Below are 16,007 nucleotides of genomic sequence, written 5' to 3' on the forward strand. Positions count from 1 at the left end.
AAAAATCTAGCTTCTGTAATTTAACGTGCAGTCTGCGTGGTAACTTATTTCTGCCTCGAGGTGGAGCCCTGCCCACATGATGGAGACTGGACTCATTACATAAGACTGGAGGTTTCATTGATGCTAACTTGAGTAGCAGCAGGTAACAGAGGATCATTACAACACGTTCCTTAGACTTTAATGAACTGAATACATTGTGTGTTTGCGTGTGTCAGTGTTGCACTGATATTTTCGAGGTATTTATTTCCATTACAAGTGTCTAAGTCATGCAATTAAATACATAAATAAATAAAAGTATAGAAAATAATGAATAAAATGTGTATTGTGTTTTCTTAGATCGTGTGTTTTTTCCGAGGAGCCCTGAACGTAGCACGAGGTTTGACAGCTAGACAGCCAAACATGGCGGCTGCTAGCTAGAGCAGCTAAACAACACCTGTGTCTTTTATCGTCACTGTCAGCGGTCAGAAGACCAGCAGGCCCAGGAAGGAGTCACGGAAACACACGGTGAACGTCGCTCATCTCGCCCCTGTCCTGGTTTTTATTTCCCCGTTGTCCGGTATGTGACGGCGGGCTGTTAGCCTCAGAGGACGGAGGACAACAACAACGGGCTGAGGGCGGACTGTTCCTGTTTAGCTTCTTCACCTGTCTGCCGACATGTCTCACAGGTAAGACGGTGTCCCAGTGTTTGAGACGTTGTTGCTATGTGTGTGTCAGCTCATGTCTGTGTGTTTCAGTGTTGTTGTGTGTTTGTCTGTGTGACTGTCAGCTGACACGTCGCTCCTGGCAGAGTTTAAATGGCTCCCAGAGACAAGATACGAGAGGAGAGGAGATGACTTGGTTGTGATAACAGACCAGGTCAGGTAGTTAGCTCAGGTGTCTTCTCTACAGAGACCCGGGGCCACATCAGCCCGGCTATGATATGGAAACCATATTGTTGTCCATACAGTTATTTGCTAACTTATCTCTAACAGTAACTTTTCAAAATAAGAGTCACGTTTTAATTCTTGTCTATATCGGTTAATGAGACACTGGTATTCTCAGCCTGCTTTGTTGTGTCTACAGTCACCTGGACTCAAACTGGAATTGTTGATCCACCCATGGCTGATTCATATCAGATAAATCCCTTCATTTAATAATCAGCACTAGATATAGTAGGAGTACAACATCACTTTGTCTCAATAAAAAATTACCTTTTAGTTATGTCATTCTCTTTGATTTGTGAACTCTGCTCATCCTTTGTTAATGGGATGGTTGGCCGAGATGATATAGATGAGATAGAGACTATATAAATTAGGACTGCAACCAACAGTTTACCTACATTTACATCATCGATTTATCTGCCAATAATTTTCTCTACTAATTATTTAGTCTAATAAATAATGACAGTTGCTCTTCACAATATCCTACATTTATATTTACTCATCTGTCAGAGGCTTTTACCCATAGCGACTTAAAAGTGAGGGAAATCACTAAAGCTTCAGTGCAGTAGACAGAGACCTTGGTGTAAGTATTAAGTACTACATCTATTTCATAAGTGCACCTTTAATATTTATAATTGTATTAGACCACCCAGGCTAATTGGGCCAATCAGTGATGGCAGCAGTAGATTAACAGGACAGCTTCTTCAGTGTAATAGGTAAGTCGTTTTTCAGGTATTGAATGAACTGGATTAACTGGAGTACCCAAAAGTTGTCATTGCAATTAACAAATACTGATGGACTCTTGGTGCCTCATATCTTACTACAATTTATTATGATGAAATCTACCACATGTTAAGATGATTTTATGTCTCTATTTATTTCATTACTTTATGCTGTGTACTAGTTGTGTTGATGACTACTGTTGAAAACCAAATTGCTCCTCAGGGACAACAAAGACACATCCATATTTTATACTTCACAGCCCTAGAGGACGAACACATGGAAGCTTGGAACTGTTTTCCAGTCGTCTCGTTTTCATCTGTTTTTCTGTCTTCCCTCACCACAGCAGTCAGGTGCCTTCAGGCCGTCCCCTCTGAACAGACCAAGTCTGTTGCAGCTGTCCGACACACTCAGTGGCATCTGGGTGGAGACAGACATTCCACAGTTACATACCAAACATGTTGCAGGTTCCTGGGCTCGGCCCCAGTGGAGACAGGAAGTACAGTGGTCCCTGAGCTCTGCCTCACATGTTAAAGGTTTAATGTCACTTCTGACATGAATCCTTCTCACCCTGCTCTGGTCTTACGTCACCTTCTTTGATTCCTCTGCAGGTAATCTCAGGCCTCTATGTGAACCAGCCCCTCACTCCTTCCTAATCCCCACCAGCAAAGACCTCCACCTCACCCTCCACTGGGTCCCAGCTGCAGCCCTCGATGGCCCTTGACTCCCTGTCTGTGTCTTCCCTCCTGTCTGGGGATTTAGACGATGAAGGAGATGGTGGAAGAGGAGAGGAAGACCTTGGAGACCTAGAAGTGAACCCATATGATGGTTTGCCCTTTTCTTCACGCTACTACGCCCTGCTGGAGGAGAGGCAGCGGTTTCCTGTATGGAGGCTCAAGCAGAGTCTGCTGGAACACCTGGAGAGCCACAACATGGTGCTGCTCAGTGCACCCAGTGGCACTGGAAAGAGCACCCAGGTAACCAGGAACCAACAGAGCTACAAACCAAATCACATGTAAATCTTTTCTATACCAGGACCAAGTCCTAATTTCAAGCCTTGGTTCAAAATAGTAGTTTGTCCAACACCTTACTTTACTGAGGAAATGATCCGTGTCTCTTAACAGAAACTGCTGCAGCTATTACAACTATAAACAGAGTGTCAAATTAACCAAATAAATCTGTCAATGTGTGACCAAAACATCAGTGAATATTAGACCAACTCCGCTGCAGACACAACTCAGTCAGTGCTACTGTGGCTGAGAGAGCTCAAGCAAATAGAGACAGCCTGTTCACCACTGACAACACGTTCATGTTGATGAAGCTGCTAATAAATAAAACACACAACACTTTCAGCAACAGCATTTCCCTAGTTGATAAGTTGTTCTTCAGACTTCGGTGTGTTCATGTGTTTTTAGTCAGAATGTAAAACAACATGGAAGCTACAGAGAAGATGTTCTCTCTACTCAGAGCATTAAAACAACATGTTGGCGCTGAAACCAGCTGACACTAGACTGAGACCAGCTTTGATTAAATATTTATTCAATGTCCAATATGAGTAATGTTTATTTTCTCTATTCATCTAAGGAGTTTACTTCAGTATCTTGTTCATTTATGAACATGAAGCATGTCCTCACCCACAGTGCTGGCAACCATGTGGATAAAAACATGGAAATGTGTGATGGTTGTGGATACAGTCTGCATCACACAATGTGTGAATTTAATGATGATGTTTCAAAGACAATACAACACTTACAAATGACTACATGAGGAGGAGTGAGGAGGTCTCAAAGCCACATATAATTTCTCACCCCTCTCTGTACCTCTGATGATCTATTCAGCCACCAGATGACCTCTGGTAACATGATGTATAATGTTCATTCTTTTGATTTTATGGCATATGTTCTGTGTGCTTCAATCTCAGCTCTCTTCAGTCCTCTACCTGTCGAGCAGCAGACTGTCAGAAAGCAGCTGCTGAACATAGTGGAGCATTTAGATAGCTAGATAGATAGATAGATAGTTACATGCATTATTTATCCCCTAGCTAAAGAGCCAGATATTTCCCTGGAGACCAAACGCAGAGCTAAAAATGCTTTCTCTTGTTGAACTACCCTGAACGTACACTTCAAGAAGAAATAGAATAAAAAGTAAGAAATGTCTAGAGATGTTTGGAAAAAGGTGCTTCACAGTCTTGTTAAAGTAGCATGTTACCTTAGGTTTTAAGGTTTAAGGTGTGCCTTTGAAGAAGTAAAAGGGTGTGTGTGATCACTCATGTTAGTGTCATATTACTTCTTCCTCGTCTTGTTGACCTCGTCCTCTCCCCCCTCCTCCCTGCAGGTGCCACAGTGGTGTGTGGAGTACGCTCTGTCCTACGAGTTCTCCCAGGGTCTGATCTGCTGCTCCCAGCCCTACTCTGTGGCAGCAGTGAGTCTGGCCCTCCGTGTGGCTGATGAGATGGACCTCAGTTTGGGTCTGGAGGTGGGCTACAGGGTATCTCACGATGACAGCTGCACACCTGACACCCTTCTCAGGTGAGGATGAGTGGACGATGAACACTGGATACACATTCAGTCATTTAGCTAATGACTCTCATTTTCAGTTGTACTATCACAGCCACCAACAGCAAGATGGTAATCTGTTTCTTCCTGTCAGTCATTCACTGGAAAGAAACTGAGCTGTTACCATGGATACCCCATTATGACTGAAAACTGAAATACATCATACTGAGACAGTCACTTCAACAAATATCCAAAGTACAAACACTGATGTTTTCAAACTGACAGTTGATCATAAATTTGATAGAGTATTACCACCTGTGGAGCAGGGAGTCGACTGGCTTAGCTTAGCACAAACAGCTAGCTGGACTCTCCACAGAGCTGGTTTTGCAGGAAATAAAAACTTGAGGTTTTAACAGTTGTACCAGTAGATGTTGAAGTGAGCTGAAATCCAAAACTTACATTTAAGAGTGTAATCCTTGGGGTCTCTGTCAGTGTTGTTTGCTTTCATTACCGGCCTGCAATGAATCTTGGGATAGGTTGGCCAAAGAAAAGGACGCATTTGAAGGAGAAAAACCACCTGGTCAATTGTAATCTTGTAACTTAACTGCTATAAATTTAAGCTAGCAATAAAGCTCATGAAAGTAGTTTAATGGAAAGACTACAATATGTAAGTTTCTCCAATCACAATGTCGTTGCTCACCTCCCCCATGGAGTACAGCAGCAAAAAGGAGAGAGGTAAGGGCAGGAGATCACAGGGAATTGAACATAGGGATACAGAAACTGAGTCTGAAACGTTCCACATATTAACTCTGGAGGGGTAACTTGTCAGGCTATAACTATCAACACTGATTTTGTCTAATTATAATACTACATATTACTGCTGTATAATTGACTCTGTTACATAAGCTATACTAGAAGTGTCCAGCAATAACTCCATAAACCATAAACAGGCAACATGCTAAGAGCACTTTTTTGCCTCTGACTTCCTGGAAGAAAAACACCTGGAAAGGTGTGACTCTGAAACCCTCAGTACTCCGTGGAGATTTTTTTGACACTTCAGTCGAGCATTAGTGGAACAAAGACGACCTAACTGATCAAAATGTGCTTTGCCACATGAAATGAAATGTTTTTCCCGGCTGATGTGTATCAGGTTTAATGGTTTCCTCCTCAGAATTATGTAGACGGCTTCCTTGTGTTGTATGATGTTACACAGTCTTTGTTTAGCACACAGCCACACCTTGACTTGTTGTTCTCTTCCTACAGTGGCAGTAAAAGTGTCAGTTTCAGTATTCACTGAAAACTGATCCCTGATTAAATAAATCGGGGTATATCCAGAAGGTCACATTCTTGGGTTTCATGCAATTTAGCAGGTTTTTGTTTTTTCCATATCTGAAATAGAGCACAAACGCAGACAACATCTCCAGGAGAAAACTTAAATGGGCTTGATGAGCAATTTTTTTTTTTTTTTGCAATTTTAGAGACCACAGGCACAAACCAGGCACAGCTGAGCTCAGCTTGGCACAACATGGAGGAGAGGATGAATACATTATGAGTAGAGGGAATGCAGAATCAGGTGGAGGTGGTGTGAACTTCAGTAATGACCATTCACATGAGCTCCTCTCAACCCAGCAGGAACAGAGTGATGTCTCTGAGAGAACCTCTGTGAAACACCAAAAGTTCCAAAATAACAATTTGCAACACCTCAATTATTTATATATCCTACATGTCCAGAAGATACAGAAGCCCTGAGAGGAATTTTTTGTCAGTGTTTGCTGTTGTAATACTCATTTCTGCCACAAGAGGCTGAAGTTCATCTCTACCCCAGTCTGAATAGGACTAAAAGCATTCATGTTTCCTTTCAGGGGATGTTTACTTTCTCCATGGACTCTAAACACATGTTCTATAAAATGTGTGTTAGTAAGTTATGTAACACCACTGTTCTGTTCCTTCTTTTATTCAGAAAAATGTGTTTTGATCAGCAAAGTCTTTCTGCCAGAAACACTTCAGGAAGTTAGGTGAGATAGTATAAAGTCCACACAAGGAAAAAGTTGTGATGGAAGAATGGATCACACATAGGACTTTCACCCAAGAGACTGGGGATTGAATCCTGTTATATTTATTGATTTATTTGACTTATTCTTTTTATTTTTTTCTTTATTTTTATTTCAAAGCTTTCTGCCTAAAGGCCTGGAGGGCACACTTCCCCCATATACAGGAAGGGCATGCTCTCATGAGCACCCCGAATGACAGGCGTACAGAGAGGTCTGGTAAAGAGAGACTGAGACTGTAATTTAAAATCACAGAGAAGAAAACATGAGTACTGTTAGTCCTATTTAGACTGGGATGAGTGATGCACTTCAGCCTCTTGTGGCTGACATGAGTATCACAAAAACAAATCACCTGTTTTCACAAGTTTAAAAAAAGAAAGAAAAAAAATGATCCTGGCAAAAACAAAACAATGTTCACATCCCTCTCAGGGCTTCTGTAACAAAGATGCTGTCAGTGGTAGAATAAACAGGCAGCTGATGTGCAGGCAAATTAATTTAAATTCCATGGTTGTTCTTCTCTGCATATTTAATAACACTCATTTATGTTTGCAAAGTAACAGACAACAAATAAAATGCAAAATAGGCTAGTTTGTATTTAGAGAAACTAACTTCCGTTAAATCGTGTTGTCTTGGTAAACCTGCAGTGTGTGAATAAAAGCTCTCCAATCTGATAGGTACTGACCAATCTTGTCACTGTCTGCAGATTCTCATTAATGAAGTGCCCAAGGATTAAAAATCTATGAAATCCATTTGTTTATATGTTTTTGGTTCCTCCATTATTAATTTACTTGTCACTCTCCTCAGGTTTGTCAGTGACTCTCTGCTGTTGGAGGAGTTGATGTCAGACCCTCTGCTGCATCAGTACAGCGTGGTGGTGTTGGATGAGCTCCAGGAGCGCACCGTGCCCACCGACGTACTGCTGGGCCTGCTGTGTGACGTCTGCCGCCAGAGGCCGGACAGCTTTCGGGTGGTTCTCCTCGCTCACCCAACCCTGGCACCTCGCCTCTCTGCCTTCCTGGGACCCTCTGTCCCTCACCTTTCCCTGGACGGCCTGCTGGCTGACCCTGCTACCAGACATCAGGAGGAGGGGGGAGGGGTGGAGGAGGACAGGAAGAGTATGGAAATGAACAGAGTAGAGACGTTGTACAGGGAGCTTTCATCTGGGAAGGAGCCTGTGGCTGCTGCTTGTCATATGGTGCTGGACCTTCACAGAAGAGGAGAGGAAGGAGACGTGATGGTGTTTTTGGCCAGTGCACAGGTACAAGTCTTATAACTCATATACTTCTGGGAGGATAGAAAATAAACCCACTTATAAATACTTTTCAAAACTTCCAAAGTTTCAGAAAAAGTGTATGGACGTGTTATAGATTCTGGGGTGAAGAAAATGTCGTGTTAAATTTATACCAACCAGCTTTTTCAGTCTGAATGAACATGTATGTATTTATGTTAAGACAAAATATCAATATGTATTTGGCCCAATATCTATGAGATTATGTTTCTGACGGCCGTAACATTTCGGTCCAGGTTGATTTGACAACACCATCTGTGGTTGTAGGTGACAGCAGCACCAGACATCCCAGAAACCCCTGAGTAATCAATTCCTAACATAAAATGAATTGGCAACTGTTTTGTTAAATGATTAATTGATTGATTGACTTCTTTTCAAAGTTCAAATAACAAATATTGTCTGGGTGCAGCTTCTCCAGACTTTATGAGTTCTAGGGTCAGCGCACTGTTCAGGGAGTCGCAGAGGACAGAGCAACAATAAGCAGTTTTCAAAACTTCTAGTCACTGTGAAGCGGGAAGCAGCCCACCGCCTATTTTTGCTCTGTCCTCCATGACTCACTTGAACAGTGCTGAAACTAGCGACTGTAGGTTTTTCCCTCATCATATCAGGAGAATATGTCCTCACAGCCAGTTTAGATATTCATATGGACAACTGACTATTGATGTAAGTGAACCTATCCATTATTACAAGACTGGTGGCTCCTCCCACAGATGTACAGTATTCATTGCCCCACGTTGTTTTTATGAAGGAGGAGACAGCAGTGTACTGATGCAGATCTGCTCTGGTACCAGCTGTGGTTCATGTTCAGTATGTATGTGCACCATTTCCTGTTAATCCCTTATGAATAGGTACACAGTCTGAATCCTATGTGAGAATGGTGGCCAGTAACAATGATGACTACAGCACACTGCGGAGAGGCAGGTGCTGAAATGCAAACACAATGAATAGCTCAGGGGGAAGCGACAGATAAACCAGATTCTTAATTTATTAAGTGAATGACCAACACCTCTCTTCCTAATAAGGATGCTTAACAAGGCAGCTGGTTAACATTATTCTGTTTACATACTGCAGTAATTACCACATCCTGGAGTGGGCGGGGTATAAACATCTTCTGACTGGTTTTTTTGCAGAGGCACACTCTTTACATTGGTTTGATTTAGACATGGCTCAGGATAGACCACTACTGGTTACAGGGAAGATTCTGAGCATCCCCACCTAATATCACCTCAAAACTAAAAAGGAAAAGTAATTAGATATTGATCTGAGACATCAGGTCACCTGGTTCCCTCGGTGCCTAAGTTCCCATGGTTTACCTTTTTAAACTCACTGAGCAACAAAGATGAAGGAGCGACAGGCTGCTGACCCCCACACTATAGAAAGAAAACAGAAACCTGCAGGAAGATCAATCATTGGTTAATCTGCTGCCACTGATTGGTCCAGAGCTTCATGAAGCAATGAATAGATGACAAGTTAACAGAATCACAGCAGACAGGGTATAAGAACGAGTACTTTGAAGTTGTGGAAGTACTGTGGAATTATTTATATGAACAACAGTCATCAGAGGTTTAATCCAGATAATTAATGTGTCCCCTGTCTTATTGCCTGTGTGCAAAAATACAAAAACCAGTTGTCTGCAAATGACAAGTCTCTCAGTAGTAATAGATTCAATTATTGTGTAGTAGAAACTTCATCATTGTCCATTAACACCTGATCATTACTGTTGTTGTTTTGTACTTTAAACAAAAAGAAAACTGGTCAAACCTTCTCTCTGTGGTTTCACCACCTTTGTCTCAGAGAGGAGTGAAACCAGGACACAACAACCTGAGAGGCCTCTGGCGCACTGCAGGTGTCTGGTGTCCTGGTTCACACACACACACACACACACACACGCACTACCACACACTAAAGGTAGATGACTGTATACAACACACACACACACAATATATCGGCCATTAGTCCTCCCCTCATGTCTAAAGCCTCTGTATCTTTACATATTGACCTTCAGCATCAAACTCTCATGAAGGTTAACTCCCTTTATGTCAACATCACCACACCTGCTGGTCCCGGACTCTCTGTCAGTCCCGGTGCTGGACTCTCTGTCAGTCCTGCCTCCGGACTCTCTGTCAGTCCTGGTGCTGGACTCTCTGTCAGTCCTGGTTCACTGTGTCAGCTGAAATAAACGCTCCTAGAGTCTGTGGAGGGTTAGAGGGCTGCTGTTTGGATGAGAGGATTAAAACTCTCTCATTCTTCCTGTTGTGTAGGAGATAGAGGAGTGTGTGACTCTGCTGGAGAAGGAGTGCGTAGCTCTCAGTCCTCAGCTTGGTCCTCTCAGGATCCTCCCCCTCCACGCTGGACTGGGTGGACAGACCCAGCGGGTCTACGAGTCCGACCCAGAGTCTTCAACACTGAGGGAGAACGACAGCTCTCAGAGCACGGACGTCAGCTCGGTGCTGGGAGCTGGGGGTGCAGGGGTCAAGAGGAAGGTTATCGTCACGGATACGCTGTCAGAGGCTTCGTTCTCCCTGCCAGGCATCCGCTACGTCATAGACACAGGCCTTCAACTCAAGACTGTGAGTCCATGTTCAGTGCTGACAAAATGATTGATTAAATTACAGACTGTCGTAACTCTGTTTACTTTTGTCTCTGATGTCTCAATTTAAGATAAGCTAAACTAGCTAAACCAGCTAAATATGCAAGATTTAAATTGTGCTTAGAGAGACAAACAATCATTGGATTGAAGTGAAAACAAAACATCTCGATGTTTCCTTCGTGTTCAGGTTTACAATCCTCAAATCAGAGCCAACTCACAGGTCCTGAGGATGATCAGCAAACACCAGGCCAACATGCGAGCTCAGAGGGTCAACAGCCACCTCCCAGGTAGGTCAAAGGTCACTGCTGCCGGTCTGGTGACTCCATTGCAGACTTTTACTAAACCAGGTCTAAAAGATGGATTTCATGACTGAAAATCAAACTGTACAGCTCCAGTATTTTACTGTGTCCTGACCATTTACCACTTGTGTTCTCCTGGTTGGTCTGCAGGGCTGTGTCTGCGTCTGTACCCCCAGTCTCTGTATGATGTGGGGATGGGGGAGGCTCATTGTCCAGGGGTGGTGGAGGAAAACCTCAGTCACTTGGTGCTCATGCTGAAGAGGCTTGACATCGCCGACATGGGACAGTGCAAGTTCCTGGACAGACCAGGTACCTGCATGAACTACTGAATAACATAGGAAGAGTTAGAGGAAGATGAGAAGATTGAGACCACTCTCATATCTGGGGATATATCAGAGGGAAACGCCTAGACTGGATCAAAATCCACCAACACTGATTGTTTTTTTGGAGTCAGATAGGTTCACCATAGGTCTACAGTTTCAGACAACGAAGACTCCTAATGAGTGTTGACACAGAGTGTTAATGTAGGCCTGGAGACTGCAGCTAAAGCCTGAAGACAGAGCAGGTTTGGGAAGACTGTGCAAGATGACAGAATTTTCAGATGGAGAGGAGAGCTGTACATCCCCCGCTGTTCTCAGCTGTTCTCAGCACAGACATGAAACGGAGCTGATAGACTGAGACTGAGGTTGTGAATGGCAGGTTGTAGCAGGGCTTCTGTCTAGACAGTGTTCATCCAGACATCCTGAATAATTCTGTCTGCAGATGTGTGTGTGTGTGTCATAGTCTGATGTATTTTCTTCCTCTGAGCCTCAGAGCTCCATTGTTCCCAACAACTGTTAAAACACATCGGTGAGCCACACTGTTGGTGACATGTTCCCTCATCACCTGCTGCCCCAAATACTCACTACAGCACCATATGTGCATTAATCCGCCACTGAAAATAGTCCCCAACAAACGAACAAACAAACAAACAACAACAATTCCCTCCTATTTGAGAAATGTTTGATTAAAAACTACAGTAAGTGTCAAAAAGATTTTCATGGAATTTATTGACAGAAATAACAATATAGACAAACAGCGAAGTTTCAATAAGGTCTTCGCACCCTCGGTGCTCAGGCCCTAATTAATACGGGCTTTATTAAACCCATTGAAGGTGACCACTCGACTTCCCTGCCTCTCATTCCCATAATCCTCACTCTCCTTCCCCTTCCCCTCCCCCCAGCCCCTGAGGCCCTGATGCAGGCTTTGGAGGACCTGGACTACCTGGCAGCTCTGGATGATGACGGGAACCTGTCGGAGGTGGGGATCATAATGTCGGAGCTGCCGCTGGAGCCGTCGCTGGCTAAAGCCCTGATCGCCGCCTGCGAGTACGACTGTGTAGACGAGCTGCTGACTATAGCTGCCATGCTCACAGGTGACTGAAGAGGAGGGAATCACTTCACTGTAACACACACTGACACATACAAAGTGGAGTCAACAACTTATCTGGGAACAAAATGGAAAAATGAATGACATGTGATCTGATGTTTGTCTCGTCAGCACCTTCCTGTTTCATGATGGCAGACCCCAGCAGAGAGGAAGCTGCTGTGTCTCACTGGAGACCTCTGATGCACACAGAGGGAGATCACATGACCCTCATTAACATCTATAAGGCCTTCACAGAGCGTACGTACACTTCAGCCTCCATCACACACATACATGTCAGTGACAGGGTCCCTGCTGATGGGAAGCTTCAGTTCTCAGTGGAGAGATGATGTCAGCTGCTCTCAGAGCTCAACAGGAAGATGGGATGGGGTTCAATATTAGCAATATTAGCATTAGCCAGACATAATGGAAAGTAAGCATCATGATCACAGTGGGCTCAGTGACTTACTGAATGGTCTGTGTGTTGTGATTTCAGATAATCAGGATGAGGCGTGGTGCACGACAAACTTCCTCAGTCACGCCTCCTTACGATTGGCTACAGTGATCAGGGCGGAGCTGCTGGAGGTGATGCAGCGCATAGAGCTCCCTGTTTCTCCTCCTGCTTTTGGTTGCCAGGACAACTGCACGAATATCAAGCGCGCTCTCATCTCAGGCTTCTTCCTCAAAGTAAACACCCAGTTTTGTTTCATGTCAGCATCCTTCACCCCTCGTCCCATCGTCTCATCTCCTCCTCTGAGCTCATGAGAAATGCTTCTTCTTCTCCTCAGGTTGCTCATGATGTGGACGGCTCAGGTAACTACCTCCTGCTAACTCACCGCCACGTGGCTCACCTGCATCCCTTCTCCTCCTACCTGTGTCGCCAGCCGCGCCCCGACCCCCCCAGCTGGGTCCTCTACCATGAATTCACCATCTCCCGTGACAACTGCATCCGCATCGCTTCAGAAGTCCACCCCCAGATGTGAGTCCAGCTGTCAGACAGGTTCTGGGGACAGTTTAAATGCACCTTTTTTATTTTAGATGATTTTCTTGATCAAACAGTTCAGATTCTAAACATCCATCTTGTCCAGTATGTTTTGGATGAAGCAGGACTCTGTTGGTTTTAGGGGGGTTACAGGTGTTACGTGTATGTTTGAACTTTGGACACTGTTAGGTGAGCTCCCTCAGAGTCTTTATGAGGCTACAGGGGCTCCAGGTGTTTGATCTAGGAGTCATTCAGACAGTAACTGGCCAGTCTGAGAGATGTTAGAGGTCATAAAAGGAGTCACTGAGAACTGCTCAGTCGTTTTCTGAAGGTTAAACTCCTCGTAGAAAAATACAATGATAATGAACTTTGATGGCGGGTAAATTAATAAGGATCCAGTACTGATGACCTTCAATACCTTAGAGTTATTAATAAATTGCATTTTTCAGTCATTCAAGAAATAACAGGTGGGGAGGAGCTGATGGCTCATTGCAGAGGAGGAGAGGACCTGTAGCGGGGTCTCATACAGCCTGTTATGAGCTGAATGGAGACACAAGACCAAGACTACATCCACACTAATATGTTTTGGTTTTAAAACGCATCTCTTCTGCTGCGTTCACTCCTGGCATCCACACAACTCCAGAGTTTTTCAGCCCTATGTAACTCTGACCCTAACGATGATGTCACACCACGGTCGATCCCTGATTGAGTCTTATCAGCCTTGACGACCAGTGGTGAACACAACATGATAAAGAATTGCAGTGTTACTGACCTTGTTGTCTTTGCTAGCAGCTGTATTTTAACACTAAACTGTCTTTGCTGTTCCTCCGTCAGAGTATTTTATTAACTAACTGCAGAGTAGACTGAAGGGCAGAACAGAGAGAAGTGAGGATGACAATGAGGTCGGTGATGATGATGTCATATCATCTCTCGATTTTACTGACTGACTTGTTTTTATTATTATTGTTAATAAAACACTGAGGGAAACGGGAGTCCAGCAGACAACATTCAGAGTCACAGTAAAAGAATCAACATTAACATAATCTACTTGAACAAGCCGTTGATATTGACTAGCCGCTGTGCTAACTGTCTGCTCCGAGGGGAAAAGCCAACAGCAATCATCCTCCCACATGATCATGTTGGGATTCAGAGTGCAGGAGGAGAGAGGAGCTGTTCATAGACGGCTCTGTCTTCAGTTAGTCATTTGAAATAGTAAAAATAGGCACAAATTAATATTTCACTGATATCAGGGGAGCCACAAATAGATCAATGTATGGGAAATAGGGCCCAAGGTGGGCCCCTTCAGAGTCATGGCCCTGCTGCAGCCCCCTCCCGCTCACTCCACTACAGATCCCAGGATTCTCTTCGGCCCTGATGGACAGTGTCTCTCAGCAGCTGTATGAACACAGGAAACTTTAGCACCTTTCAGGTCAGATACGATCCTTTAATGCAGACAGAGCAGTGCAGATAACAGACATGAGACTGGTGTCAGTCTTCTGATAGAGAGAAAGCTGTGTTGTGTATTATCCCAAATGTTGAACTGTTCCTTTTAATGAATACTGCACTCCTAACACGGTGGTTCCCAACCTGTGGGCAAGGGCCCACCAGTAGGCCGCGAAAGGTATTGCAATTGGGCTGACAAATCATTTGCAAAACAGAATGATTTTGGTGAAAAAATATAATTAGGAAAGATAAAAAAAATTCTATATATATATATACTGTATATATAAAATGTTTTAAAAAGAATTGATCTTTAAAAATGTAAAATTTCTATGTTTTTCTCATATTATGATCTAATACATGATCATGTGATAAACCATTGATAGGAACTTCTACGTTGTCACTGAACAACATCGTTGCTGCTCTAACAACATTCAGGGGTTTATCGTTGTGTGTGTGGAGGTCCAGTACTTCATGTAGCCCACATAACAACAGTCCTCTAATGTCCTCAGTGATGTCCCTCTGTCTGCTGCAGGCTGGTGGAGCTGGCCCCTCAGTACTACCTGGGGAACCTGCCGTCGAGTGACGGTAAGGAGCTGCTGATGGAGCTGAGGCAGAGTCTGCAGCCGCAGGGCTACGAGCGGGACGGAGGGTCCGACGAGCTCAGCAGGACTCACAGAGACTCTGAGGGGACGGGAGACGCCCACAATCAGTCGAGTACCGAGCTCTGCGTTGTCCAATGAGTCGCAGCCGCCGGGGGACGACGCCACACACAGCTGTCACTTTATTGTTTGATCTGAGATTTGGTTCTTTGTATGAAATAGTCTGATGTGTGATTTCAAATGACTGAAAACACTAATGTACAGTAATACATCCTCCACTCAGTGGCTCTGGAAAATATTCAAACCTTCATGTTCTCCATGTTTTCTTGTGTCTTAACTTTAAATTTTTTAATTTTATTTTAAATCCTTTTTGTATTTAATAAGGGATTTCTATGTTTCTAAATTATTCTATAAAATAAAACCTGTCGTCACTGTGTCACTGACACAAAACTGTATTTTTAAATTGAAAACTGGAAGCAGTGAAGCGGTTAGAATATATCAAACCACTGAAACCTGAGATTCCCTTTAGAAGCAATACATACTACTTCAATGAACTGAGACACTGTTATGGTGCGACCTTTGACCTTTATCCCGATGCCGTTCACAGTTGTGGACTGATGAACAGCTGCTCAGGGCTGTGATCTGTAGCAGTGATGCACAGAGCTTCTATTTTCTGCTTTTCATACTCTTTGTATAATGTTTCCTGTGTTTCTCTCTGACTGTCAATGATGACAAATCTCTGTGAAGTGGATTGGACAGGATGTGTCTGTTGATACAGACGGAGCTTTAAATAAAAGTGTGTTTTCATGTTTGAAACATCTCAGCTGAGTGCTTTTTACCTTTCAACCACCTCACTGTGTTTCCTCCTCCTCTGTCTGTAACACTAATAATCCTGTGCCGTATTAAAAACCACGTGCAGATTTATTTCTGTGTTCCTGCGTCTGTCGAGGTGAACTCGGGTCGTCAGGTGGAAGATGATGTGTTCAGTCCGGTGTGTTTCAGCGAGGACAAAAACATGTGAGTGCATTTTATTTATAAAGCACAGCACCTCAGAGATGTACTCTAACATTCCTCTGGCAGTCACTGGAGTCATGTGCTCCCTGCACTGTGTCTTTGTCAGGAGACGGGCTGCAGGGTTTTGACCATCTGTATAAAGAATGGCAGACGTTCAGTCCTGAGGACACAAAGGCATGGATTCATTTTTCAGCGTTTATGAAAG

General features: G+C 43.7%; 1 protein-coding gene across 1 annotated transcript; it reads left to right on the top strand.

The window, feature by feature from the left end:
• Positions 1 to 392: 392 nt before the first annotated feature.
• On the top strand, positions 393 to 15,788 carry LOC111221255 (ATP-dependent RNA helicase DQX1-like). The gene is made up of 12 exons (XM_022744635.1): positions 393 to 665; positions 2,252 to 2,617; positions 3,975 to 4,168; positions 6,988 to 7,441; positions 9,733 to 10,041; positions 10,249 to 10,348; positions 10,511 to 10,669; positions 11,583 to 11,774; positions 11,900 to 12,025; positions 12,261 to 12,451; positions 12,553 to 12,743; positions 14,722 to 15,788. The coding sequence occupies exons 2-12, from the start codon at positions 2,354 to 2,356 to the stop codon at positions 14,927 to 14,929; spliced, it is 2,388 nt and encodes a 795-aa protein (XP_022600356.1). The 5' UTR covers positions 393 to 665; positions 2,252 to 2,353; the 3' UTR covers positions 14,930 to 15,788.
• Positions 15,789 to 16,007: the final 219 nt, after the last annotated feature.

Source organism: Seriola dumerili, unplaced genomic scaffold (genome assembly GCF_002260705.1).
Source record: "Seriola dumerili isolate Sdu_G_001 unplaced genomic scaffold, Sdu_1.0 BDQW01000081.1, whole genome shotgun sequence".
NCBI lineage: Eukaryota > Metazoa > Chordata > Actinopteri > Carangiformes > Carangidae > Seriola > Seriola dumerili.